Source organism: Cupressus sempervirens, chromosome 4, assembly GCF_028749045.1.
Source record: "Cupressus sempervirens isolate cs-2001-9-10 chromosome 4, ASM2874904v1, whole genome shotgun sequence".
NCBI lineage: Eukaryota > Viridiplantae > Streptophyta > Pinopsida > Cupressales > Cupressaceae > Cupressus > Cupressus sempervirens.
Genome location: NC_143121.1, coordinates 691,765,962 through 691,792,789, shown reverse-complemented (window position 1 = coordinate 691,792,789; position 26,828 = coordinate 691,765,962). Strand labels below are relative to the sequence as shown.

General features: G+C 35.0%; 1 protein-coding gene across 1 annotated transcript; it reads right to left on the bottom strand.

Moving 5' to 3' along the window:
• Window positions 1-18,093: 18,093 nt before the first annotated feature.
• On the bottom strand, window positions 18,094-21,000 carry LOC149563166 (cysteine-rich receptor-like protein kinase 15). Its single transcript, XM_089826558.1, has 7 exons — window positions 20,071-21,000; window positions 19,808-19,951; window positions 19,568-19,695; window positions 19,256-19,466; window positions 18,913-19,147; window positions 18,645-18,801; window positions 18,094-18,557 (listed from the first exon to the last, which is right to left on the bottom strand). The coding sequence occupies exons 1-7, from the start codon at window positions 20,903-20,905 to the stop codon at window positions 18,255-18,257; spliced, it is 2,013 nt and encodes a 670-aa protein (XP_089682684.1). The 5' UTR covers window positions 20,906-21,000; the 3' UTR covers window positions 18,094-18,254.
• Between the last annotated feature and the right edge of the window lie 5,828 nt (window positions 21,001-26,828).

Below are 26,828 nucleotides of genomic sequence, written 5' to 3'. Positions count from 1 at the left end.
CTTTGGTGTTTCCTAGGTTATTACATGTGTGTGTGTGTGTGTGTGTGTGTGTGTGTGTGTGTGTGTGTGTATAATACAGCTTGATTTTGGCCAACTTGATTTCTATTTAGTCATTGACCATGCTTTAGTAGAATTTTTTTTTATATAACTGATTATTGTGAGTATATTTTAGTGTTTACCACTTTTTTTGGGTAGGAATTTTCAACAGCTACTTTTTTTTGGAAGGGCTCTTGCTTAGTGATTCCTTTTTGTTCTTGAAGCTAATAAATAGTTGATCATTGGGAGGGATGAATTAGTGAACTAACATGTGAAAAGGAATGATTGCATCAAGCACTAGTGCCATTTTAGGTAAGAAGCAACCATTTTCCATTGAGTTTCCTTTCATGCCTTTTCTATTTATTGTATTTTGAGTTACCTTAGGCTCCTTTGCTATTTATGTTTGCATTTCTTGTATGGTTTGTAGGTTGATCAAGTTGCCATTATAGATGTTTGACGAGTTTTAGTTTCCATTGTAGACATTTGACTAGTTTTGAGTTACTATTGTAGATGATTGAAAGGTTTCGAGTTACCATTGCTTAGTGGTATAAATATACAACTTTTCTTATCACATAATGTATTTGGAAAGGGTTTCATCATATCAATAAGTAATTTTTTTCAAAGCATGTATTTGGTAAGGGTTTCATCAAAATGATATTATGCCATTTATACTTGGTTGTCTTGTTAATAATTACACAATAATATTTCTAGTTTATTGTCCCCCCATTTCCAAAAATATGACTTCAAAATACAACTAAGTGTAAAGTATGAAGCCTCTATCATATCACTATCCACTCACTTCAAAGATATTCAAGTTATGCATTGTTGAATGTACACATTGTTGAATGTTCTTTCATCGATAGTAATATAGTTAGATAAAATAATTTAGATGATAAGTGAACTTCATCAAAATAACCTGAATTCTATGATATTTTACTAAAGCCACCCTTGTGATAATGTGGGTTTCCTTGTTGAATATGGCAGCTGCCTCCCAACCTTCAATATCTTAGCCACTATATTATAAATGGGCTTACTTTGGTCAAGCCCCTTGTGGATATTTCACCAAGAAAAGGTATGATGAATATATAATAAATGTATTTTATTAATGAGTAGAGGAAAAAATGAATAACATAAATAATGGGCATATGCAGGATCATGGTGTACCAAACTATGGCCTTAAGTGGCAGTGAAAAATCAGCAAATCAGGGTTATGTCAACTTGACACACAATTTTGAAGTGGTTATGGACTTTATATCAAAAATTTGTAGGAAAATAATCTGTAGTAAATTGAATTTAGTTTCTAAAATACTAGGCCTTATTAGGAGAAAAAAATAATTGATTGGTCAAAAGTTTGAATTTTAATGTAGTACTATGAAAATTTCAGGGCAAAAATAAAAAGTAGGTGTATGTCTGACCACCTTAATCAAACTCAAATGATAATATATTTTTAATATAATTATAGATATGTAAATTAGACTCATGCCCGGATGTGACGCATATTTTTTGGTATTTTTATTCCAAATAAATAATTAAATATAAATTTTCTACCAAAAACATTTTGGAAAAGAAAGTATCGTGTCTGACCACCTTAACTAATAGAAAATTTTACCAAATATATATATATATATATATATATATATATATATATATATATATATATATATATTCTTATACTAGGCAAAGCATAGAATGTGACGCAACTTTTAGATTTAAAAAATGTTATACCGTTTGAAAGTTATAGCTATTTTTCAATTAGTATGTCAATCAGCACTTTACAATAATCTTTATTAATAATTAACTAATAAATACTTATCAAACTTAGAATTTGAATGAAATTATATTGATGGATTCTTGAGAGCGATATTAAAAAACTCTTTTTGTTTCATTCAATTTCGATCAAAATAACATTGTCAGACGACTACCCAAAGTCTGAGTATCACTAAAACCCTCTTCGAACACGTCTTTTGGGTTGACTGGGTAGGCTTGGTAAATACCAAGCCTAATCGGATATCGAATTTCAAATCGGATATTGGATTTGAAATCGAATATTGAATTTCAAATCGGATTTGAAATCCGATATCCAATATGGCCCGGTGAATTTTGGTAGAAAATTTGAAATCCCAACCTATTTTGGAGGGAAAACTGGATTTAAGAGTTATAGCTTATGATTTATAAATTATTTTTGTTATATTACTCTGTAAATATGTATTATAATATATTATATATATAATAACGTAATGTAAAGATATAACATATAATATATTAATATATAATAATATATTATGTTATTCTCATTATAATCTATAAATATAATTTATATTATTATTACTTTTACTAAATATAATAACGTAATATATATATATATATATATATATATAATAACGTAATATACATTTTAACGTAATATTTTATAGCTTATGATTTATAAATTATTTTTGTTATATTACTATGTCAATATGTATTATAATATATATTATATATATAATAACGTAATGTAAAGATGTAACATATAATATATTAATATATAATAATATATTATGTTATTCTCATTATAATCTATAAATATAAATTATATTATTATTATTTTTACTAAATATAATAACGTTATATATATAGATACATACATACATACATATATATATATATATATATATATATATATATATATATATATATATATATATATATATATATTAATATGTATGTTATTAATATATATGTATATTATTAATATATATGAGTCAAAGGGGGTCATAGGTTGACCTATAACCCCCTTTGACCCATTACATAATGACATATGTCCCTAGGACCCCTAGGACCCCTAGTGACATATTAGAATCGTTCTTATGGGTTGAAGGGGGTCATAGGTTGACCTATGACCCTCTTCGAAACATTACAAGACGACATATGTCTATAGGGGTCCTAGGACCCCTAGGGACATATTAGAATCGTTCTTATGGGTAAAAGGGAGTAAGAGGTTGATCTATGACCCCATTCAACCCATTAAATGATGACATATATCCCTAGGGGTCTAAGACCCCTAGAGACATATTAGAATCGTTCTTATGGGTCAAAGGGGGTCATAGGTTGACCTATGACCCCCTTCAACCCATTAAATGATGACATATGTCCCCAGGGGTCTTAGGACCCCTAGGGACATATTAGAATCGTTCATATGGGTCAAAGGGCATCATAGGTTGACCTATGACCCCCTTTGACCCATTACATGATGACATATATCCCTAGGGGTCCTAGCACCCTTAGGGACATATTAGAATCATTCATATAGGTCAAAGGAGGTCATAGGTTAACTTATGATCCTCTTTGACCCATTACATAATGACATATGTCACTAGACGTCCCAGGACCCTTAGGGACATATTAGAATCATTCTTATGGGTCGAAGGGGGTCATAGGTTGACCTATGACCCCCTTCGACACATTACATGACAACATATGTCCCTAGGGCTCTTAGGACCCCTAGAGACATATTAGAATCGTTCATATGGGTAAAAGGGGGTCATAGGTTGACCTATGACCCCCTTCGACCCATTACATGAAGACATTTGTCCCTAGGGGTCCTACGACCCCTAGGGACATATTAGAATCATTCATATGGGTCAAAGGGGGTCATAAGGTGACCTAGGACCCCCTTTGACCCATTAAATGATGACATATGTCCCTAGGGGTCCTAGGACTCGTAGGGACATATTAGAATTGTTCATATGGGTCAAAAGAGATCATAGGTTGAACTATGACCCCCTTCAACTCATTAAATGATGACATATGTCCTTAGGGGTCCTAGGACCCCTAGGAACATATTAGAATTGTTCATATAGATCAAAGGGGGTCATAGGTTGACTTATGACCCCCTTCAACCTATTAAATGATGACATATGTCCCTAGGGGTCCTAGGATGCTTAGGGACATATTAGAATTGTTTATATGGGTCAAAAGGGATCATAGGTTGACCTATGACCTCTTTTGACCCATTACATGATGACATATGTCCCGAGGACCCCTAGGGACATATGAGAGTCATTCTTATGGGTCAAAGGGGGTCATAGGTTGACCTACGACCCCCTTCGACACATTACATGACGACATATGTCCCTAGGGGTCCTAGGTCCCCTAGGTACATATTAGAATCGTTCATATGGGTCGAAGGGGGTCATATGTTGACCTATGATCCCATTCAACCCATTAAATAATGACAAAGGGGGTCATAGGTTTACCTATGACCCCCTTTGACCCATTACATGATGACATATGTCCCTATGACCCCTAGGGACATATGAGAATCGTTCTTATAGATCAAAGGGGGTCATAGGTTGACCTATGACCCCCTTCAATGCCTTACATCATGACATATGTCCCTAGGGGTCCTAGGACCCCTAAGAAAATATTAGAATCGTTGTTATTGGTCAAAGGTGGTCATAGGTTGAGCTATGACCCGCTTCGACACATTACATGATGAAATGTGTCTCTGGAGGTCCTCAAAACCCTAAGGACATATTAGAATTATTCTTATGGGTCTAAGGGGGTCATAGGTTGACCTTTGACCCCCTTTGACCTATTACATGATGATATATGTCCCTAGGGGTCCTAAGCCCCTAGGGACATATTAGAATGCTTCTTATGGGTCAAAGGGGGTCATCGGTTGACCTATGACCCCCTTTGACAAATTCCATGACAACATATCTCCAAAGAGGTCTTAAAAACCCTAAGGACATATTAGAATCATTCTTATAGGTCAAAGGGGCTCATAGGTTGACCTATGACCCCCTTTGACCCTTTACATGATGACATATGTCCCTAGGGGTCGTAGGACCCCTAGGGACATATTCTAATCATTCTTATGGGTCAAAGGGGGTTATAAGGTGACATATGAAACCTTTTTACCCATTACATGATGACATATGTCATATTAAAATCATTCTTATGGGTCAAATGGGGTCATAGGTCAACCTATAACCCCCTTTGACACATTACATGATAACATATGTCCCTACAGGTCATAGGACACCTAGGGATATATTAGAATTGTTCATATGGGTCAAAGCGGGTCATAGGTTGACCTATGACCCCATTCAACCCATTAAATGACGACATATGTCCCTAGGGGTCCTAAGACCCCTAAGGACATATTAGAATTGTTCATATGGGTCAAAGGAGGTCATAGGTTGACCTATGACCCCCTTCGACCCATTAAATGATGACATATGTCCCTAGGGGTCCTAAGACCCCTAGGGACATATTAGAATTGTTCATATGGGTCAAAGGGAGTCATAGGTTGACCTATGACCCCCTTTGACCTGTTCCACGATGACATATGTCCTTAGGACCCCTAGGGACATATGAGAATCGTTCTAATGGGTCAAAGGGGGTCATAGGGTGAGCTATGACACCCTTCGACCCATTAAATGATGACATATGTCCCTAGGGGTCCGAGGACCCCTAAGGACATATTAGAATCATTCTTACAGGTCAAAGGACCTATGACCCCCTTCGACCCATTACATGATGACATATGTCCCTAGGGGTCATTGGACACGTTGGGACATATTAGAATTGTTCTTATGGGTCAAAGGGGGTCACAGGTTGTTCTATGATCCCTTTGGACCCATTGCATGATAACATATGTTCCTAGGGGTCCTAGGACCCTTAGAGATATTATAGAATCATTCTTATGGATCAAAGGGGCTCATAGGGTGACCTATGACCCCCTTCAACCCATTACATAATGCCATATATCCCTAAGGGTCCTAAGACCCCTAGGGATATATTAGAATCTTTCTTATAGGTCAAAGGGAGTCATAGGTTGACAATTGACTCACTTTGACACATTACATGATGACATATGTCCCTAGGGGTCCTAGGACTCCTAAGGACATATAAGAATGCATCATATGGATCAAAGGGTGTCATAGGTTTACCTATGACCCCTTTCGACCCATTAAATAATGACATATGTACCTAGGGGTCTTAAGACACCTAGTGACATATTGCAATCATTCTTATGGGTCAAAGGGGGTCATAGGTTGACCTATGATCCCCTTCGACCCATTAAATGATGATTTATGTCCCTAGGGGTCCTAGGACCCCTAGAGACATATTAGAATCTTTCTTATGGGTCAAAGGGGGTCATAAGTTGACCTATGACCCCCTTCGACGAATTACATGACCACATTTGTCCCTAGGGGTCCTAGCGACATATTAAAATCATTTTTATGGGTCAAAGGGGGTCATAGGGTGACCTATGACACCATTTGACCCATTGAATGATGATATATGTCCTTAGGACCCCTAGGAACATATTAGAATCATTCTTATGGGTCAAAGGGGGTCATAGGTTGACCTATGATCTCCTTTGACCCTTTACCTGATGACATATGTCCCTTGGGGTCCTAGGACCACTAGTGACATATTAGAATGCTTCATATGAGTCAAAGGGGGTTATAGGTTGACCTATGACCACTTTCAACTCGTTAAATGATAACATATATCCCTAGGGGTCCTAGGACCCCTAGGGACATATTAGAATCATTGATATAGGTCAAAAGGGGTCATAGGTTGACCTATGACCCTCTTCGACCAATTACATGATGACATATGTCCCTAGGGTTCCTAGGACCCCTAGGGACATATAAGAATCATTCTTATGGGTCAAAGGTGGTCTTAGGTTGACCTATGACCCGCTTCAACCCATTACATGATGACATATGTCCCTAGGGATCTTAGGAACCCTAGGGACATATTAGAATCATTATTATGGGTCTAAGGGGGTCATAGGTTGACCTATGACCCCCTTCAACCCATTACATGATGACATATGTCCCTAAGGTGTCCTAGGAACCCTAGGGACATATTAGAATTGTTCTGATGGGTCAAAGGGGGCCATAGGGTGACCTATGATCCACTTTGAGTTATTAAATAATGACATATGTTCTTAGGGGTCTTAGGACCCCTAAGTAGATATTAGAATTGTTCTTATGGGTCGAAGGGGGTCATAAGTCAACTTATGAGCTACTTTGACCCATATGAATGATTCTAATATGTCCCTAGGGATCCTAGGACCCCTAGGGACATATTTCATCATGTAATGAGCCAAAGGGGGTCATAGGTTAAACTATGACCCCCTTTGACCCATATGAACAATTCTAATGTCCCTAGGGGTCTTAGGACCCCTAGGGACATATGCCATCATGTAATTGGTCGAAGGGGCTCATAGGTTGACCTATGACCCCCTTTGATCCATAAAAATGATTCTAATATATCCCTAGGACCCCTAGGGACATATGTCATCATGTAACATGTCGAATGAGTTCATAGGTTGACCTATGAACACCTTTGACCCATAAGAACGATTCTAATATGTCCTTTGGGGTCCTAGGACCCCTAGGGACATATGTTGTAATGTAATGGGTAGAACGGTGTCATAGCTCAACCTATGATCCTCTTTGACCCATATGAATGATTTTAATATGTCCCTAGGCATCTTAGGACCCCTGGGGACATATGTCATCATGTAATGGGTCGAACAACGTCATAGGTCAACCTATGACCACCTTTGACACATATGAACAATTCTAATATGTCCCTAGGAATCCTAAGAACTCTAGGGACATATGTCATTATGTAATGGGTCGAACGGAGTCATAGGTAAACCTTTGACTCCTTTTGATCCATAAGAACGATTCTAATATGTCCCTAGGGGTCCTAAGACCCCTAGGGACATATGTCATCATGTAATGGCTCGAAATGAGGTCATAGGTCAACCTATGACCCCTTGTGACCCATTAGAATGATTCTAATATGTCACTAGGGGTCATAGGGCCCCTAAAGTCATATGTCATCATCTAATGGGTCGAAGGGGGTCATAGGTCAACCTATAACCCCCTTTACCCATAAGAATGATTCTAATATGTCCCTAGGGTTCCTAGGACCCCTAGGGACATATGTCATCATGTAAAGGGTAGAAGGGGGTCATATGTCAACCTATGTCTACCTTTGACCCATAAGAATGACTCTAATATGTCCCTAGGGGTCTTAGAACCCCTAGAGACATGTGTCGTCATGTAATGGATTGAAGGGGGTCATAAGTCAAATTATGACCCCCTTAGATCAATAAGAATGAATCTAATATGTTCCAAGGGTTCCTAGGACCCCTAGGGACATATGTTGTCATGTAATATGTCGAAGGGGGGTCATAGGTTAACCTATGATCCCCTTTGAGCCATAAGAACGATTCTAATATGTCCCTAGGGGTCCTAGGACCCCTAAGGAGATATGTCATCATTTAATGGGTCGAAGGAGGTCATAGATAAACCTATGACCTCTTTGACCCATATGAAGTATTCGAATATGTCCCTAGGGGTCCTAGGACCCCTATGAACATATGTCGTTATGTAATGGGTCGAAGGGGGTCATAGGTCACCCTATGACCCCCTTTGAGCCATTGGAAGGATTCTAATATGTGTCATCATGTAATGGGTCGAAGGAGATCATAAGTCAACCTATGACCCCCTTTGACCCATAAAAACAATTATAATATGTCGCTGGGGGTCCTAGGACCCCTAGGGACATATGTCATCATTTAATGGCTCAAATGTGGTCATACGTCACCCTATAACACCCTTTGACCCATAAAAAAAATTATAATATGTCCCTAGGGGTCCTAAGACCTTTAGGGACATATGTCATCATGTAATAGGTTGAAGGGGGTCATAGGTCAACCTATGACCCCCTTTGACCCATCAGAATGATTCTAATATGTCCCTAGTGGTCCTAGGACCCCTAGGGATATATGTCATCATTTAATAGGTCAAAGGGGGTCATAGGTCAACCTATGACACCACTCAACCCATATGAAGCATTCTAATATTTCCCTAGGTGTCCTAGGACCCCTAGGGACATATGTCATCATTTAATGGGTCGAAGACTTTGACCCATAAGAACGATTCTAATATCTCCTTAGGAGTCCTAGGACCCCTAGGGACATATGTCGTCATCTAATTGGTTAAAGGGGGTCATAGGTTGACCCATAAGAATGATTCTCATATATCCCTAGGGGTCCTAGGACCCCTAGGGACATATGTCATCATTTAATGGGTCGAAGTGGCTCATAGGTCAACCTATGACCCCTTTTGACCCATATGAATCATTCTAATATGTCTGTAGGGATCATAGGATCCCTAAGGAAATATGTTTTCATGTAATCTTTCTAACGGGGTCATAGGTCATCTTATGACCCCCTTGGACCCATAAGAAAGATTCTAATATGTCCCTAGGGGTCCTAGGACCCCTAGGGACATATGTTGCCATTTAATGGGTAAGAGGGGGTCATAGGTCATCCTATGACCCCATTTGACCCATATGAAGCATTCTAATATGTCCATAGGGGTCCTAGGACCTCCAGGGACATATGTCATCATGTAATGTGTCGAAGGTGGTTATAGGTCAACCTATGACTCCTTTTGACACATACGAATGATTCTAATATGTCCCTAGGGGTCGTAGGACCCCTATGAACATATGTCATCATTTAATGGGTTGAAGTGGGTCATAGGTCAATCTATGACCCCCTTTGATCCATATGAATGATTCTAATATGTCCCTACGGGTCCTAGGACCCTTAGGGACATATATCGTCATGCAATGGATCAAAGGGGGTCATAGGTCAACCTATGACACCCTTTGACCCATATAAAAGATTCTAATATGTCCCTAGCGGTCCTAGGACCCCTAGGGACATATGCCATCATTTAATGGGTCATGAACGATTCTAAGATGTCCCTAGGGTCCTAGGACCCCTAAGGACATATGTCATTATGTAATGGGTCAAGGGGGGTCATAGGTCAACCTATGATCCCCTTTGACTGATAAGAATGATTCTAATATGTCCCTAGGGGTCCTAGGACACCTAGGGACATATGTTGTCATTTAATGAGTTGAAGGGAACGTATGACCCCCTTTGACCTATATGAACGAATCTAATGTGTTCCTAGGGGTCCTAGGACTCGTAGGGACATATGTCATCATATAATATGTCGAAGGGGGTCATAGGTTAACCTGTGATCGCCTTTGAGCCATAAAAATGATTCTAATATGTCCCTAGGGTTCCTAGGGCCCCTAGGGAGATATGTCATCATTTAATAGTTTGAAGGGGGTCATATGTCAACGTATGACTCCTTTTGACCCATATGAAGCATTCTAATATGTCCCTAGGGGTCCTAGGACCCTTATGGACATATGCCATTAGGTAATGAGTCACTTTGATCCATTAGAAGGATTCTAATATGTCGCTAGGGGTCTTAGGATCCCTAGGGTCATATGTCATCATATAATGGGTCGAAGGGGGTTATAGGTCAACCTTTGACCCCTTTTAACCAATAAGAATGATTCTAATATGTCCTTAGGGGTCCTAGCACCCCTAGGGACAAATGCCATCATTTATTGAGTTGAAGGGGCCATAGGTCCACCTATGACCTCCGTTGATCCATAAGAATGAATCTAATATGTCCTTAGGGGTCCTAGGACCTGTAGGGACATATGTCGTCATTTAATGGGTCAAAGGGGGTCATTGGTAAACCTATGACCCCCTTTGACTTATATGAATGATTCTAATATGTCCCTAGGGATCCTAGGACCCCTGGGGACATATGTCATCATGTAATGGGTCAATTAGGGTCATAGGTCAACCTACGGCCCCCTTTAACCCATATGAATGATTGTAAAATGTCCTTAGGGATCCTAGGACCCCTAGGGACATATGTCGTCATGTAATAGGTCAAAGATTCTAATATGTCCCTAGATATATGTTGTCATTTAATGGGTCGAATGAGGTCATAGGTCAACCTATGACCCCCTTTGACCCATATGAAGCATTCTAATATGTCCCTAGGGGTCCTAGGATCCCTAGGGACATATATTTTTATGTAATAGGTCAGAGGGGGTTATAGGTTAACCTGTGACCCCTTTTGACCCATAAGAACGATTGTAATATGTCCCTAGGACCCCTAGCTATATATGTCATCATTTAATGGGTCGAAGGAGCTCATAGGTCAACCTATGACACCTTTTGACCCATATGAAGTGTTCTAATATGTCCCTAGGTGTCCTAGGACCCCTAGGGACATATGTCGTCATGTAATGTGTCGAAGTGGGTCATAAGTCAACCTATGACCCCCTTTGACCCATAAGAACGATTCTAATATATCCCTAGGGGTCGTAGGACCCATAAGGACATATGTCGTCATGTAATGGGTCGAAGGGGATCATAGGTCACCCTATGAGCTCCTTTGACCTATAGGAATGATTCTAATATGTCCCTAGGGGTCCTAGGACCCCTAGAGACATATGTCAGTTAATGGGTCAAAGGGGGTCATAGGTCAACCTATGACCCCTTTTGACCCATATGAAGCATTCTAATATGTCCCTAGGGGTCTTAGGACCCCTAGGGACATATGTCATCATGTAATATGTCGAAGGGGGTCATAGTTCACCCTATGACCCCCTTCAACCCATATGAAAGATTCTAATATGTCCCTATGGGTCTTAGGACCCATAGGGACATATGTCATTGTGGAATGTGTCGAAGGGGGTCATATGTCACCCTATGATTCCCTTTGACCCATATGAATGATTCTAATATGTGCCTAGGGGTCTTAGGACCCCTAAGGATATATGTCATCATGGAATGTGTTGAAGGTGGTCATAGGTCACCCTATGACCCTCTTCAACCCATATAAATGATTCTAATATGTCCCTAAGGGTCCTAGGACCCCTAGGGACAAATGTCGTCTTGGAATATGTTGAAAGGGTTCATATGTCATCTTGTGACCCGCTTCGACCCATATAAATTATTCTAATATGTCCCTAGGGGTCCTAGGATCCCTTAGGGACATATGTCATCATGGAATGTGTCGAAAGGGGACATAGGTCATCCTGTGAGCCCTTTCGACCCATATAAATGACTCCACTAGAAATAATATAGTAAAAATAATAATAATATAGTATAACAATCATATATATATATATATATATATATATAATTTATACATTATAGTAATAATAACATAATATATTATTATATATTAATAATATAAGCCATAATATTAATAATCGATTATAGATTATAATTTACATATGATAATAATAATAATAATATATTATAGATTATAATTTATATATGATAAAAATTATAATATGTATTAATAACATATATATAATATATTACGTTATTATATTTAATAAAAATATAGTAAAAATAATAATAATATATATTATATTTATAGATAATAATAATAATAATAACATTAACATAATATATTATTATATATTAATAGATTATATATTATATCTTTACGTTATGTTATTATTATATATATATATATATAATATTATATAATATAGTATTATTATACAATATATAGATTATATATTATTTTATATATAATAGTTATGTTATTATATTATATATTATATCTTTACATATTTCATAACTCAAATTAGTTATATCACTTCCAAATTTGTTTTTCCCTCTAATTTTTGTGGCTTTTCCCTCCAATTTTTATGCCGCCGATATCGAATATCGGATCTCATATCGGATATCTGATATTCGATCTCAAATCGGATATCCGATAAGGCTTGGGCCTTACTTTCTAGGTTTGGTACCTGGATAGGTGAAAAAATGTCAAAGCGGATTTTGAAGCGCTTTTAGATGTGTTCAAACTCTATTTTTTTCACATTGCCACTTTTTGTCACACCATGATCCTGCACATACCCTCATGAATTAAAAGGTAAGGATATTGAAATCCCAACCCTGAAATTATAGAATGAACAACTAAGAAATGATCTAAGAAGAGAGAAAAAAATACTAAAAGTTTCAACAAACCTAGTGAAGCCATTAAGTATTTTGAAAAGCTGATGAGATCTTCTAGATCTAATAATGATACTGCTAGATTGGGATACATTAGTACTAAGGAAGGAGAAACATCTAAAAGTGGTGAACAAAGAAACAACAAAGGTAAGAACTACAAACCTACTTTTTATAATTGTGGAAAGATAGGTCATACAACAAATGTTTGCATGAGCAATTATGCAAATTAGTACCCCAAGAAGAAATTCATGGGTAATTGTCATAAGTGCAACAATCAAGGACATTAGGAACATGAATGCAAGACCAAGACTACAAGCACACAATGATTTGAAGGTGACTGCTACAACTATAAGAATTATGGACATAGAGCATATGAGTGCAGATCCAAGCTTAACTAGTCATCAAGCAAGAAAGCTAAGGTAAACCATACTAATAGATCCTACAATTGGGATTACAATAAAAGTTATAGTTGTTACTATTGTCAAGAGTCTGGACATGTTGTTGAGAATTGCTTTAGAACACATTTGAAAAGTGACTATTGTAGATGGTTGAGTCAAACTACATGTTTTAGCTATTTGAAGACAAGTCACCATAGTAGATATTGTCTAACAAGGTCAAAAGCACCTAGCATTGAATTCAATAAAGGAAAAGGAAGGGTTGATGTTGCAGAAGTAAAAGTGTAGATAAGCAAATCATGGAACAAAATGGAAGATTGCAGCACCTCAAGCTTATATGAGATCACTTCATCCAATGGATTAGGTGATCACACCACCCCCACCTAGGAAAAAAAGAGGTATGTGTGGGACTGATATTTCAAAGTTCACTTATACATTAGTTCCAAGGATTCAATTTTGAAAAGATCATATATGCATGAAGTAAGATGCAACATATTGGTTAGAACTTAGAAGAAATATAAGAAGAGCTAGTAACTAAATTTCAATCTAGTGCATCACCTACATTCACTTTCAACATTTTAATTGTAGCATCTCCTTCTTCCTTTTCCTTCAAATTTGTAGTTTAGGTGCATCCCAATTGTAACGAAGTCTACCTTCTCTAGAGATTCACCCTTAAAGTGCAGGACCCAAATTTGAAGGTTGTTTGCATGTTACATGAGGTTGCTTAAGGGTCATACCTCAAGTAGGGGTGCAAATTTTTGTGTCAACAATTATATAATTATAAATATATAAAATGTTTAATAATATTTGAATTTGTTTATATATTTATAAATATTGAATTATAAATATTTATTTAATTTATGATCTAGTTATAACTCGATTGGGTTATTGCTATCATAGTAACCTATTCGGGTTATCTAAATGTAATATTTTGCATTCACTCATTATTAACCTGATCAAGTTATTTAAACATCACAGTGCATTTTTTCTTTAATAACTCAATCACATTATTTAAAAAATATAAAACCCAACTGGGTTATGGCTTGGAATTAGCCTTGGGAGTTGACCCAAAGGATCGTGACCTCATTTTCCATCCAATTTCAATCCTTTAGATGGTTTTCCATTTTCTAAGATGAATTGTCTTCTTTGCCTTCATCATGTTTCCAAGTGACTAAGTGGGTATCTCTAAAATCACCACCATAATCTCATACGTCTTTTTACATTATGAGTATATAGATTTTTCTTTTATTGACAACACTAAAATTGTAAATGTTAATTAATTTTACCACTATCTTCATAGTCCTCACATACATATATCTATTTTTTTTTAATAACATTGAATATACTTAACAAAATACAAAGTAAATTACATATTATTGTTTTACACTTCATTTGATACACTTGTTAAAAACACCAATTTCAATTATTTTGGTGCAAGCTATGCCTTAGACGTGAACAACTACCAAAATTGCTATATGGAGTCACTTCAATAATTCATTAAAAAATACTATTAAAAAATTATACAAAAATACACATGTTCTCAATATCACTCTTAATTATTGTCCTACCAAAGGGATTTGCAAATTACTAAATATAAGTAGGTCTTTTGCATTGCTCACAAAAATAGCTATGTTATGTTTTCTAAAAGATATAGGAACTATTTTCCATGTGCACAGGGTTTGACCCACCTAATCTTATCCATTTTGTAGAAATACTCTACTAGTTTAGAAAGTAGATTTAAAGTACTATAATTTATATTTTTCAACATCTTGTCATTTTAAGTGGATGACCCTCAAACATTTCAGCAATGTTCAGGTTTACCTGATTTCAGAGAAAATGTATCCATTGATACCCTCTTGGTGTGTTTACCCCAAACTTGTAAGTAACATGGATCAAAATGTTAATAAGTTTTTGGTCCTCAACTTAGAGGACCTTAAGTATGTAGAAGGTTCCCTAGGGAGTTTGAAAAGAACCATAGAAAATACTAGAAAATTGAAGATCGAGAGTATGGAGCCAAAAAAGGAGGACATCAAGGCAGCCATCAAAAAAATCAAGGAAATGAAGGAGGATCTAGTCATGGAACCAACATAGTGTTGACTATGCAAGTTCTTCCTATTTTGTGTTGTCCTATTATTTTGTTATATTTCCCATGTTAGTTTCTTTGCTCGGTTATGTTTAGGTGTTGGCTTTACTTTTTTTTGGGTATTGGTTTCTCGTAACACTATTTTTGGGGTGGAATGTTAATGATTTTTAAAAAAAAAATTTGGGGTCTCGAGTCCCTTGTAAAAAACCTATTTTAACCCTTAATCAAAAACATAATTGTTAGATCAAATGTGATAGTTAAACTCGTTGTAGTGGATGGTATCTGTAGATTCATTTAAGCAGATGTCACTGCTCCTATCTTCAGCATATAAGAAACTTAGAAATGCTCTAAGACTATAATATAGATCTTAAAACTAAATGAAAATTAGTAGAGGGAGTAATGGACTTGCAATTTGACACATGTTTTTAATTTAATAAGACATTTTTCACCTATTCTAATTTCTCCTTGTTTTTCAATAATGAAAAATAAAATGAGTCCTACTAACAATTAACCCTTTCAATAGAAAATTAAAAATTACATAAATCACAAAATTATTCTAATGAAAAACGCAAAGAGAGCTTATGCTAAAGGATTTTTTCAAAAATCGTAAGACATGAAGTCTTGTTGAAAAGACATTTGAAAACGTTAGTCCTCACCATAGACGATGGAGACTAATAATATAATTTTAGAGAACAAATTAAATATCTTTTACACAATTCAATAGGATGATCACCTACCTAAGTTTATGATAAATTTTATGTATATTTTCTCTAATATTTTGATGGGAAAAAGAAAAAGACTAACATAAAACACTAGTAGTCAACAAGAAAAAAGAATCTTCAAGTTTTGATGTTAGTTGAACTTCCATATTTTTACAAACCATAGGTTTTGGCAAAGTTTTTGCAAATTGTACAATTTTCAAGGAGCAAAATAATGCTCAAAATGAAATAAAAAATATTTGTCTGACACATTAATGACATGGACTAATAATCTAACTTAATAGTTCTTATCTCAAGAAAAATTTGTACACTATAAATGTTTAAATAAAAAATTTATTGCATTGCACTAATCTCTTCAACATCCCCCACTCTAACATTAAATTATTTTAATTATTCTCATAATTTAGACTAAGGATAATTATGAAATTTAATTTTTTATAAGGAATCATGCGTTTCTTTTTTACTCTTGTACTACTTCCTTAGAGTAAACTCTATTTGTATTTTACAATCAATTTTAAAGTCAATAATAAAGGTGGAGACAATATCAAATATGTTTTTTGATATGTGTGTATGGTTCTGAATATATAGATGAATTCATATATGATATTATTAGATATAAATAATTTGTATAATCTCTATGTATAGAATTGTATAGATATAAATGTTGATCAATGATAAGTCACTACTTATGACATACACAAGAAAGGGATTCTAAAATGTAACTCTTTTTGGAGACTAAAAACTAACTAGCACAAACCCAAGTAGATGTAGTCTATTTCCATACCATGATTAGTTTAAATTAAAGTCTATAATTAACAAAACTAACTTAATCTTTCTTAAAATATAAATCTCTTTTTTATTTTTTTTGTATTTTTATTATTGAGATATATGGGAACTAGTTAAAGCTTAATATAAAATCAAAAGAATAATTTGGAGTCCATGTGTAGGTTATAAAAACAAAGTGGAGAGGAGGGAGAGGGAGAAAATGAGGAAGCACATGTTTAATAAAAATGACTTGAATATATCAAATAAACATAGAAGATATAGGTAAATAAGGACATAGGCTTTAGTCATACATATTGTAAAAATAAATATTGGATATTTGTTAAAGTGCCAATTCACACAATTTTTAGTCATGTAATAGCTTGCAAAATAAATTTTGGATAGGGATGCGTATCTCTCTTTTGATTAAAAAAAAAATTTAATTTTTTTTGGACTACCATCTTATTCCCACTATTTCTTGAATGGAGTTTCTCATTCAATGTCATCTTTATTACATTGAAAGCAAATTATTTACTCCCACCATACCATTTCTTGAATGGAGTTTCTCATTCAATGTCATCTTTATTGTTGAAACCAAACTATTTTTTGAAAACCAATGGGTAGCTAGATTTTAATTGAAAACACAAGAAACTCATGAATGGTGGTGTGGGCTAGCAAGAGTAGGTGAGATATTACTATTTTGTGGAAATTTCTAGAGTTTTGAGATAATGCTATTCAAGATATCACACAATGCTTATTAATTGTAGTAGGTAGATTAGTTTAAGACAAATTTTGTTAGAAATGGTTGGGATGGGGTCAAGCCAATTAAAATACTTTAATACAAAATTAGTGTTTTTTGTCTTGTTCTTAAAGATAACAAAAACAACTTAAATTTTAGAATAGTGAGAATCCCACATTAGATTTCTTTTATATTTGATATATTCAAAATAATTCACATATACAAACCATTAAGTTAAATGAAAATAATATTTTTATAAATATTAAAAAATAATAAATAAATATAAAAACTATTTTTTTTTAAATTAGTATTTGATATGACAATCTATTAAATTATTAACAAAAAGATACTAGAAAAATATAATGTACTTGTTAACGATAATAGATAAATTTAATTAAATTTGTGAGTCGACATTTAGTACAAAATGTCGACCCCAATGCACCAAGAAGCACTAACAACATAATATATAAGATAGTAAATGTTATGAACAAACTTGTAGTCCATTAATGTTAAGTAAAATAAACTGTACGTGATTGACATGGCAGCACCTGTCATGAAATAGAACCGAATATTCAAGTTTCACATAAACTTAATAAAGTAGTAGAGTAAGATTAAGAATTGTTGGAATAAATTGTAGGGATTATCTAGGTTCCAAGTTACTGATGGAGGCTTCATTCCGAGAAGAAACTGAAGGGGTGAAACTGACATTCGGACTCTGACTGCTCATGCTTACAAATGCTGGTCTCGTTGGATCTGGTAACGGTACAGTATTCGTGGTTATCATTGTAACAACAGTAGACATTACTGGACGAACATCTGGATCAGCCTGTGTACACAAAAGTCCAATATGGGTGCATCTTATCACTTGCTCTTCTACAAAACTTCCCACAAGCGCATTATCCACAATCTTAAGTATATGTCCTTCTTTGAATAGTCTCCATGCCTGTATCAAGCATCACCATTCACAAAAAATTACTCTATCATCTCAATAAAAAGTTTGTTATTGGGAGAAATCCAACTTCTTACTTACCCATTCTAATAGGGTGAAGCTCTGCTTCTCTTTTGAAAGATTTATGTCGTTATTTTTTCTTCCGCTTACAATCTCCAGAAGTACAACTCCAAAACTATAAACGTCGACTTTTACTGATAGATGTCCTCCTATTGCATATTCTGGAGCCATGTAACCACTGCATACATGAAAAAAATGTCTCAAATTCAATTTTATTTTCATTATTTTGTACTTTTAGTTACTTAAAACCCAGCTCACAAACATAAAGAATGAACAAAACTGTTCTTACTAGGTTCCTGCAACTTTTGATTGGATCTCGGTTTCATTGTCAGAGAAGAGTCTTGCAAGCCCAAAATCAGCAATCTTAGGATTCAATTGCTCATCAAGCAATATGTTGTTTGCCTTGATGTCCCTGTGAATTATCCGAAGCTGTGAATCCTCGTGCAGGTAAAGAAGTCCTCGAGCAATTCCAATTATGATATTAAAACGCTTTTGCCAATCCAGTATTCTGCACTTCAATGGGTCTTTGTTTCCATTTTAAAATGAGGTGTCAGACATATCTCAGTTTCTGTCCACTAATTTTAACAAAACATATTTTCCCTTTGAAAATAAACAATTAATGGCCGACTCACCAAAGAGAAAGGTGTCGAGGGATTTGTTTGGCAAATACTCATAGACAAGCAACCTTTCGGTCTTAACGGCGCAACATCCAAGCAAATTCACTAGATTTCTGTGTTGAATATTTGCAACAAGTTCCACTTCGTTCATAAATTCCTTTTTCCCCTGTGCAGACCTTGCAGACAGCTTTTTCACTGCTATCTGCTTGCCGCCTCTGGTCGTTCCCTGAGAATTTAAACAAGCCCACATCGGTTCCATGAAAGATCTTTCTTATTTGGTTGGATCCCACAAAATATAATTGAGTCCAAGGATAAGTACACTCGTACCTTGTAAACTGGGCCAAAACCTCCCTCTCCAAGCTTGTTTCTTTGACTGAAATCGTCAGTTGCTTCGGTCAAAGCATCTAAGGTGAATGAAATTTGGTCTCTATTTAAATATCTCCTTTCTGGGGCATCTTCATATCAGGGAAAAACAAGCAAATTTTATGTGTTATGTTGAACCGTATACTCTAGATAGAAAATCACAAAACAAAGGAAAAAATAAAATAAAACAATCTGCAGTATCACCTTCATTCTGATTCGCGAGGGCCATTTGCTTCCTGGAAACTGCATATTTCAGTTTCCTTCGCAGCGCTAACAAAAAACCAGCGAAAATGACTATTGAACCTATACTGACCCCTAAAATAATCGGTAACCTTCTCGATGACTTGTCTGCAGGGCATCACTTGAACCGTTATTTTATGATATCTGGTATAAATTTATAATCAAAAAACGTGGAACAAAACCTTACAACTATATATTAAAATGGAAAATTTAGATAAACATCTTACTTGATCTCCCAAAGGACTGTTCGTAAGCAAGAGGACCAGCAGTTGTAGTTGGAGATGAAAGTGAATCAAGAGAGGGGAAAATCTCATATCTGAGCGTGCAACTTCCTGAGGTTGCCTGGGCGCCTTGAACGGTATAATTACTCTCTAGATTTACCTTTGCCTGTAACAAGCATTTTCTACAATCATTGATCACTATGTCGTTGTTACACTGTGCTACACCATAAACCTCGCCCGAAGCCTTTCTACCTCCTACTGTAGAAGAATACTCACTCTTTCCCGAGAAGAATCTCATACTTCCTGGAAGGGAAGCTTTATCAATCATAGTAGACAGAAGATCAAAGCTTGCGACCCGAGAAGCATTAAGATGCACTTGTGTGATATTCTTAGTTTTTATCAGACGAAAGAAGTTGTCATCTAATGCTCCAATGAAATTGGTGTTGTAGTAGCGCAAGATGCAGTTACCCATCCACACTCGCCCACCAATGTCGTGTTCACAGATTGTTTGAACACTCTTATTTGCATCAATTGCACAACTTGAGCATTCTGTTGCAGAAATATCAGCCATACATTGTAGCAGGCCGTAGACTTTATTGGGAGATTCGCCATGGGAAGAGGTGTTAAAGCCTGAATTTTGAGGTGCGTTATGAATGACATCATTGATGACTTTGTTCATGTTTAGGGAATATGCGCTGCCCTCTTTGTAGGTTGAGGAGTTATCACAGATAGACCATTGGGGCTTGCAGAGGACAAGAGGAAAAATTACGAGGAAGAGCAAAGGAAGAAACATGGTTCCTTTACAAAGGTTGGGGACGGAAGAATTGGTCATCATCTTCATCTGCGTTTCCCAAAAAAGACTAAAACCTTACTAGCCCATTTGGGCAAGGTCACAATAATTGAGTGAAATTTATAAATGCTAATGTCATGGTTGTCCATAACGAAGTCATGGGTAATTCTTTCACATAAAAACAAGCAAAACCCAGGCAGCTGTAAGTATTACCTAAACTCCTTTTCAGTAGTGGTAAGTTGATAGGTACAGAGGAGAAAAGTGTGCCTTGGCCTCCTACTGAACGGTCATTTTTCCTGTAATAAATATTATTTTATTTAAAGCAAATTATTATCATATAGTTTTAATGATTTTATACACGGCAGCCAGACAGCTCTATGAGTAGAAAGTAGAGGCTGTCCGTCCTCCTTCAGTCAACACTATATCAGATCTTTTCACTATTCAAGCTATAGACATAAGTATTAAAAAGTTTTTTTTTTTTGTTGAAAGTGGGAAAAGATAGAGATTTATTGACTTTTAAAGAAAGTATCTAATGTGGTGGTTAGTAGGCGAGATCTTACATTCTTGAGAAAATGAAAATATTAATACTAGCAATCGCACTTTAGTGTGCAATGGGTATACCGTAGATATGTGGAAGGTAAACTAAGTATTTGTTTGTTTATGTCTCTCCCTCTCTATATTTCATCTCTCTATCAATCTATCTATATTTCGTTATGTTTTTTATCCCATTTTATCTCTCTATTTATATCTTCCTCTCCCCTATCCATATCCCTCTTCTTTACGATCTCCATCTCCATGTCTTCTCTATCTCCTTAGTATCTATCTCTCTCTACCATCTATCCTTTATCTCCCTATCTCTACGCCACCCCCCCCTCTCCACATCCCTCTTTCACTACCTATCTCCCTCTGTTTCTCTCTCCCCATCTTTATCTCACTATATCTCATCTCTCCTTCTATATATATGTCCTCTATTTTCTAATGTCCCTCTATTTATCCATGTTATCTCTATCAATCTATCTCACTTTCTCACTATCTCTTTATATATCTTCCTATCTATCTCTCCCTCTCTCTGTATCCCTTTCTATCTCTCTATCAGTTTTTCTTCCATTGTCTCACTCTATATTCATCTAATCAAATCTCTCTCTCTCTCTCTCTCTCTCTCTCTCTCTCTCTCTCTCTCTCTCTCTCTCTCTGACAATCTCTTCATCTTCATCTTTCTTTATTCATTCTTTCCTTATGTATCCTTTATAAATATGTACTATATAGAATTATTTAAATTAATAGCAAGACATTAGATTCTACAATCTATATACTTTTACCTATCCTCGCCCCCTTTGCCTGCATATGTATGTTTTCTTTCTACCTCATTTGACTCTATCTCCTAACTTCTGCTCACCCACTATTTGTATCAATCTATCATTTCTATCTCCCCCTTGTCACTATCTCCTTATCTTTTCTCACCCCCTCTCCATATATATGTATCATAACCCTTCTCTCTCTCTCTCTCTCTCTCTCTCTCTCTCTCTCTCTCTCTCTCTCTCCATTTTTAATCTCCTAGTCTTTCCCTCTCTATCTCAATATTTTCATCTCTCCCTCTCCATCTTCCTCTCCCTCTCCATTATTTCCCTCTCCTTCTCATATCCCTCCTCCTCCTCCTCCTCCTCTCTCTCTCTCTCTCTCTCTCTCTCTCTCTCTCTCTCTCTTTGTGGATCTTGACTGATATTTTCTATATAATATTAATTAACTCAATATCAAGACATTTGTATAAAAGAAGTAATATGTTAATGAATAGTATGATTTAAAACATACCATATTTCTTATAAATACTATTAATATCACAAATAGAAACTAAAAAGTGGATGCTTTTCTACAAGGGGAAACAACACAAAAATGAAAAGTGAGAAAGCGGTGAAACAAAAAAATGTAATGATTTTAAAGAGGAATCCATTTGGCTTGTAAAAGACATTATCCGAGTTTGTGATAATTTTTTGGCTCAATGAATAAATAAAATATTGAAACAAGAGTACTATACAATTAATAAAATGGTAATTATATACTTATATAAATAAATTTGTACCAAATAATTTAATGAGACATTTCCTTGGGTATCTCCAACTTTATTGATGTATGCAACAAGTTGGATGATGAAATTTTCCTCCCCGTCCTTCTCGTACTATGGTTATCTAGCAACCTAGTAAATTGTAGCAATTAATTAAAAAAGAATTAAAAAAAGATATTACTCCTCTTTAAGACAATTAAATTCTACTAATTCGATCAAATGACATTTTTATGAATGTCAAATTTTCTTTTCATGATAACAACATAAATTTATCTCAAAGATAATAGTTTATTAAGCTTAAAGCTTCTAAGATTATTTATTTTGAATAAAAAGGATATTTAAAATTAATAACTTTTCTCTTAAAATAAAGTTTAATTATTATTTAAATTACAAGCACACTCAACTTAGTGTTAAAATCTTAACAAATACATTCCAAACAATCTAATAAACGTTCTTGAGTAATCCAGTTCCCCTCAAAAGTACTAAAAAAAACAAGGGAAAGAAACATATTTTGATTGAACAACAAGAAGCCCATCCAGCCACCGGTTAGTGGCCGTCACCATTCTTGATCGGGTCAACAAAGATGGGCACCTTGATCTCCCCGCCGTCTGTCAATGACATCTTCAATGTGGAGTGCAAAAGTGCTTTTTATTTGTCTCGTCCATGTAAACAAGCCAGTTACAATGAATAGTAAGGATTGCTCCAATGGTAGTCATTTTCATTTCTAACTATTTCAACTATTGATGGACATATTTAGCTCAGCTTCTTTCATATGGAAATGCCTAGGGCATAATTATTCAGTAAGGGTTTTCTAACGATTGTATAACTAGTTTAGCAATAACTTTTTTTAAAATAAGGTATTAATAATTCTTTTGATTATAGAACTATTACGATAAAATTATTGTTGTAAAACTATTTAATAATATAATAGAAAATAAAATCAACACATTGGCATTAAAAAAGATAAGCATGCAAAAGGACAATATAGTTTTAGGCCTTAATTTTCAATAGTTGACACAGATAACTTTAATGCACTCAATCTAACAAGTTTAGGAGATAGGGGAAGAAGCCTTTACTTTTTTTGTTTATTTCAAGATGACATTTGACATAATTAATAGGGCTAAATTATGGCATAGAATGGAAGAGCTTGGGATTCCTTTGCAACTTAGGAAAACAATTTACAAGCTTTATGAAGAGGTTAAGGTTGAAGGTCATATCTTCTATAGGCATTTCAAAAAAGTTTAGGACTGACATCAAGACTATGAAAGGGTCTCCCTTATCCCGCACTCTTTTTTATCCTTGATAGATAGACCCATGTGCCAAGAGGGAGGGTAGGAGCTAGATGAGTCAATATCTACTTAAAGAAAGCATAACCTTAATAAAAATTAGTAACATCTTTATTCAATTCATTCACTTCATATGCATGGAAAAAATCAATCAAAAATAGTAAAATCATACACACAAGAGAACTAGAGTTTTCGCTTAGAAAAATCAAAGTGGGAAAAGGCATAATGAGAGATATCTCACAATATGTGTATAGATCTCACAATATGTGTATATATCACTTATTAAAAATGGTTAGGCTTGCTAATAGAGAGGTCATTTGTCAAGACATGCAAAAGTTGTTTGCTACAAATAGAGAATGATATGAAGGATAACATGTAATTTAAAGATCACTTCGCAAAAGAAAGAAATACAGTACAAAGAAAAAATTTAAATGATAAGCATAAAATTTGAAATGTTCAACTACAATTCTTAGTGAATACTCATCTAAATCCATTTTTATTTCTTCACTATCCAACGTGTGGACCACAAAATCATTGTTCAATATTTTGTCCTTTTCAGCTTTCTCCCAACAACATTATAGTGTGCATTTTCTTACAAGATCTTACAATAAATGTTCATTAAGATTTTTCATATATACCATCTAGGTCTTAATAAGTTATCCTAATTTAGGTTGTAATGTGTAATTTGCACGTCCAATCTCTAATAATTAATATAATGATGCACAAAAATAAGAAAATATATGATATAACACAATGAGTTTTTGACTAGGGAAGCCCTAGATCATGTTAGTGTAAATAATTATTATTTATGCTTTACTTAAGTTTACTTAAGATAAATGCATTATTTTATTATTTATTAGTTTGACACCTAGGAGTATGCATACTCTCACGTGTTGTATTGTTGACAACAAAGGAGTTAGCACTTTATTTAAGCACATGGTATCTACAACGTCTCTACACAAGATAAACCATGTCATACTTATCCTCTCATCTACAATGGAGGATAATCCACTTTTGGTGGATGTGTGCTTACTTGTCATGCTTATCTCCTAACTCTTTCTAGACATTCTAGATGCATCTTAGAGGCCTTTATATACAAGAACCTCTAACCAATTGTACATAATCTTTTCTTTATCTAAGAATACAATTTTTTTATTTTCAGACCAAACCTTTGCCTCTTCTTGTCTTTTGCTTCTTTGTGATAGGTTTTCTACATGTAGGTGATTCAAGGGCTTGTGGATTTGATTTTCATATTTGCTCAAATCCTATGGATCAGAGGGAAAGCCCTAGTAAGGATGGCACCCACAAGATAGTATATTGATATATAAATTCCTTATGAAAGGATGTGACCTTGTTAGGAGTAAAATATAATACATTTAGTACAACAATCCATATTAGAGGATAGATCCATGTTAGGAGACCTTGAACCTTTGTTAGAAGATTCCAACCATATTAAAGGATGAAAGGAAACAAGTAGACCCACTGCCTTAATGGTCTAGCAAATGTGTAAGATAAATCTTTAGGATAACATATCCAAAAGCATTAATTGATTAATCTGTAACTTTTTCCCAAAATAGTTCCTTTGAAGCTTACCTCAACCATTCAAAATAACCATTACTCTCCCTTACAAATAATTATTTATGTTGACTAGTTAAAGCTTCCCTAGTGCACATTTAATTACATAGGTCCATGCTAAGGTATGCATGCCTTCATTAGCATCATTTCAAATATTAAAATAAGATTCCCACATGTTAAAACAAAGATATTACATTTAAATATTTATGTTACGTTGTTTTTAAATGTGAAGATGAAACAATAATTAAAGGAAGAAAAACTATAGGTGAAATAGGAAAAAGAACATAGGGGAAACCACCTAGTAGCCACCTAGGATAAGTTTGCACACCTACAATTCCTAATATGTATGTCAAAATTTGCCAAATTTTTTAGTGAACCTTCATAGGAAGGTGCAGAGATTTAAGCTAACCTTTTGACTTTCCCTCATTTATGGAGCTCTTCATAGATCTCATACAGTACAAAGTGATCTAAAAGTGTCATTTTAAAATGTTCACCCAATACCCACCACTAAGGACCCCCAGTAGTTGTTATAGTACTTTTTGGACAAAATGAACAATCAGAAATCAAGAAAACTAAAAAATGAAAAAATGAAAATAATTATTAGTATTCATGGTGATTTGTTTTGGTATATTTTGTGTATAAGTATTAGAGATTTTTTGGGTGGTAACTGGCATTGAAAGGTAACGGTTAACATGGCAGCATTGTGTATGGGTGACAACTCACTTTTTTCCCCTACCGATGAGAATAGGGAACATGAAAAAAAATCAACTTTAAAAAAATGTTCCATCAACTTGAATGGTATTTGTTCATTTCAAATAGAAACATCGCTGACTTAAAAATAACATTTAACAAGAGCTTTGTAGAGCTAGAGTCCTACTTTAATGCGTAAAACCATGTTAATTGTAGTTTGATATGTTTATTTACAAGTGGTACAATCTCTTCAATAACTATCATATCTCATGATGATTTGATAATGATATCCAACCACATTAATGACTAAAAGCTATGTATTGGGAATTCAAACATGAATCCCTAGTTTCAAGATAAGTTGTGC

Excerpts from the sequence above, each read along its gene's own strand:
- LOC149563166 (XM_089826558.1), bottom strand. The coding sequence starts at position 20,905 with ATGAAGATGATGACCAATTCTTCCGTCCCCAACCTTTGTAAAGGAACC. Across the intron at positions 19,952-20,070 it reads ACAGTCCTTTGGGAGATCAA|ACAAGTCATCGAGAAGGTTA; the intron begins GTAAGATGTTTA and ends GATGCCCTGCAG. Across the intron at positions 18,558-18,644 it reads GCTTCACCCTATTAGAATGG|GCATGGAGACTATTCAAAGA; the intron begins GTAAGTAAGAAG and ends TGCTTGATACAG.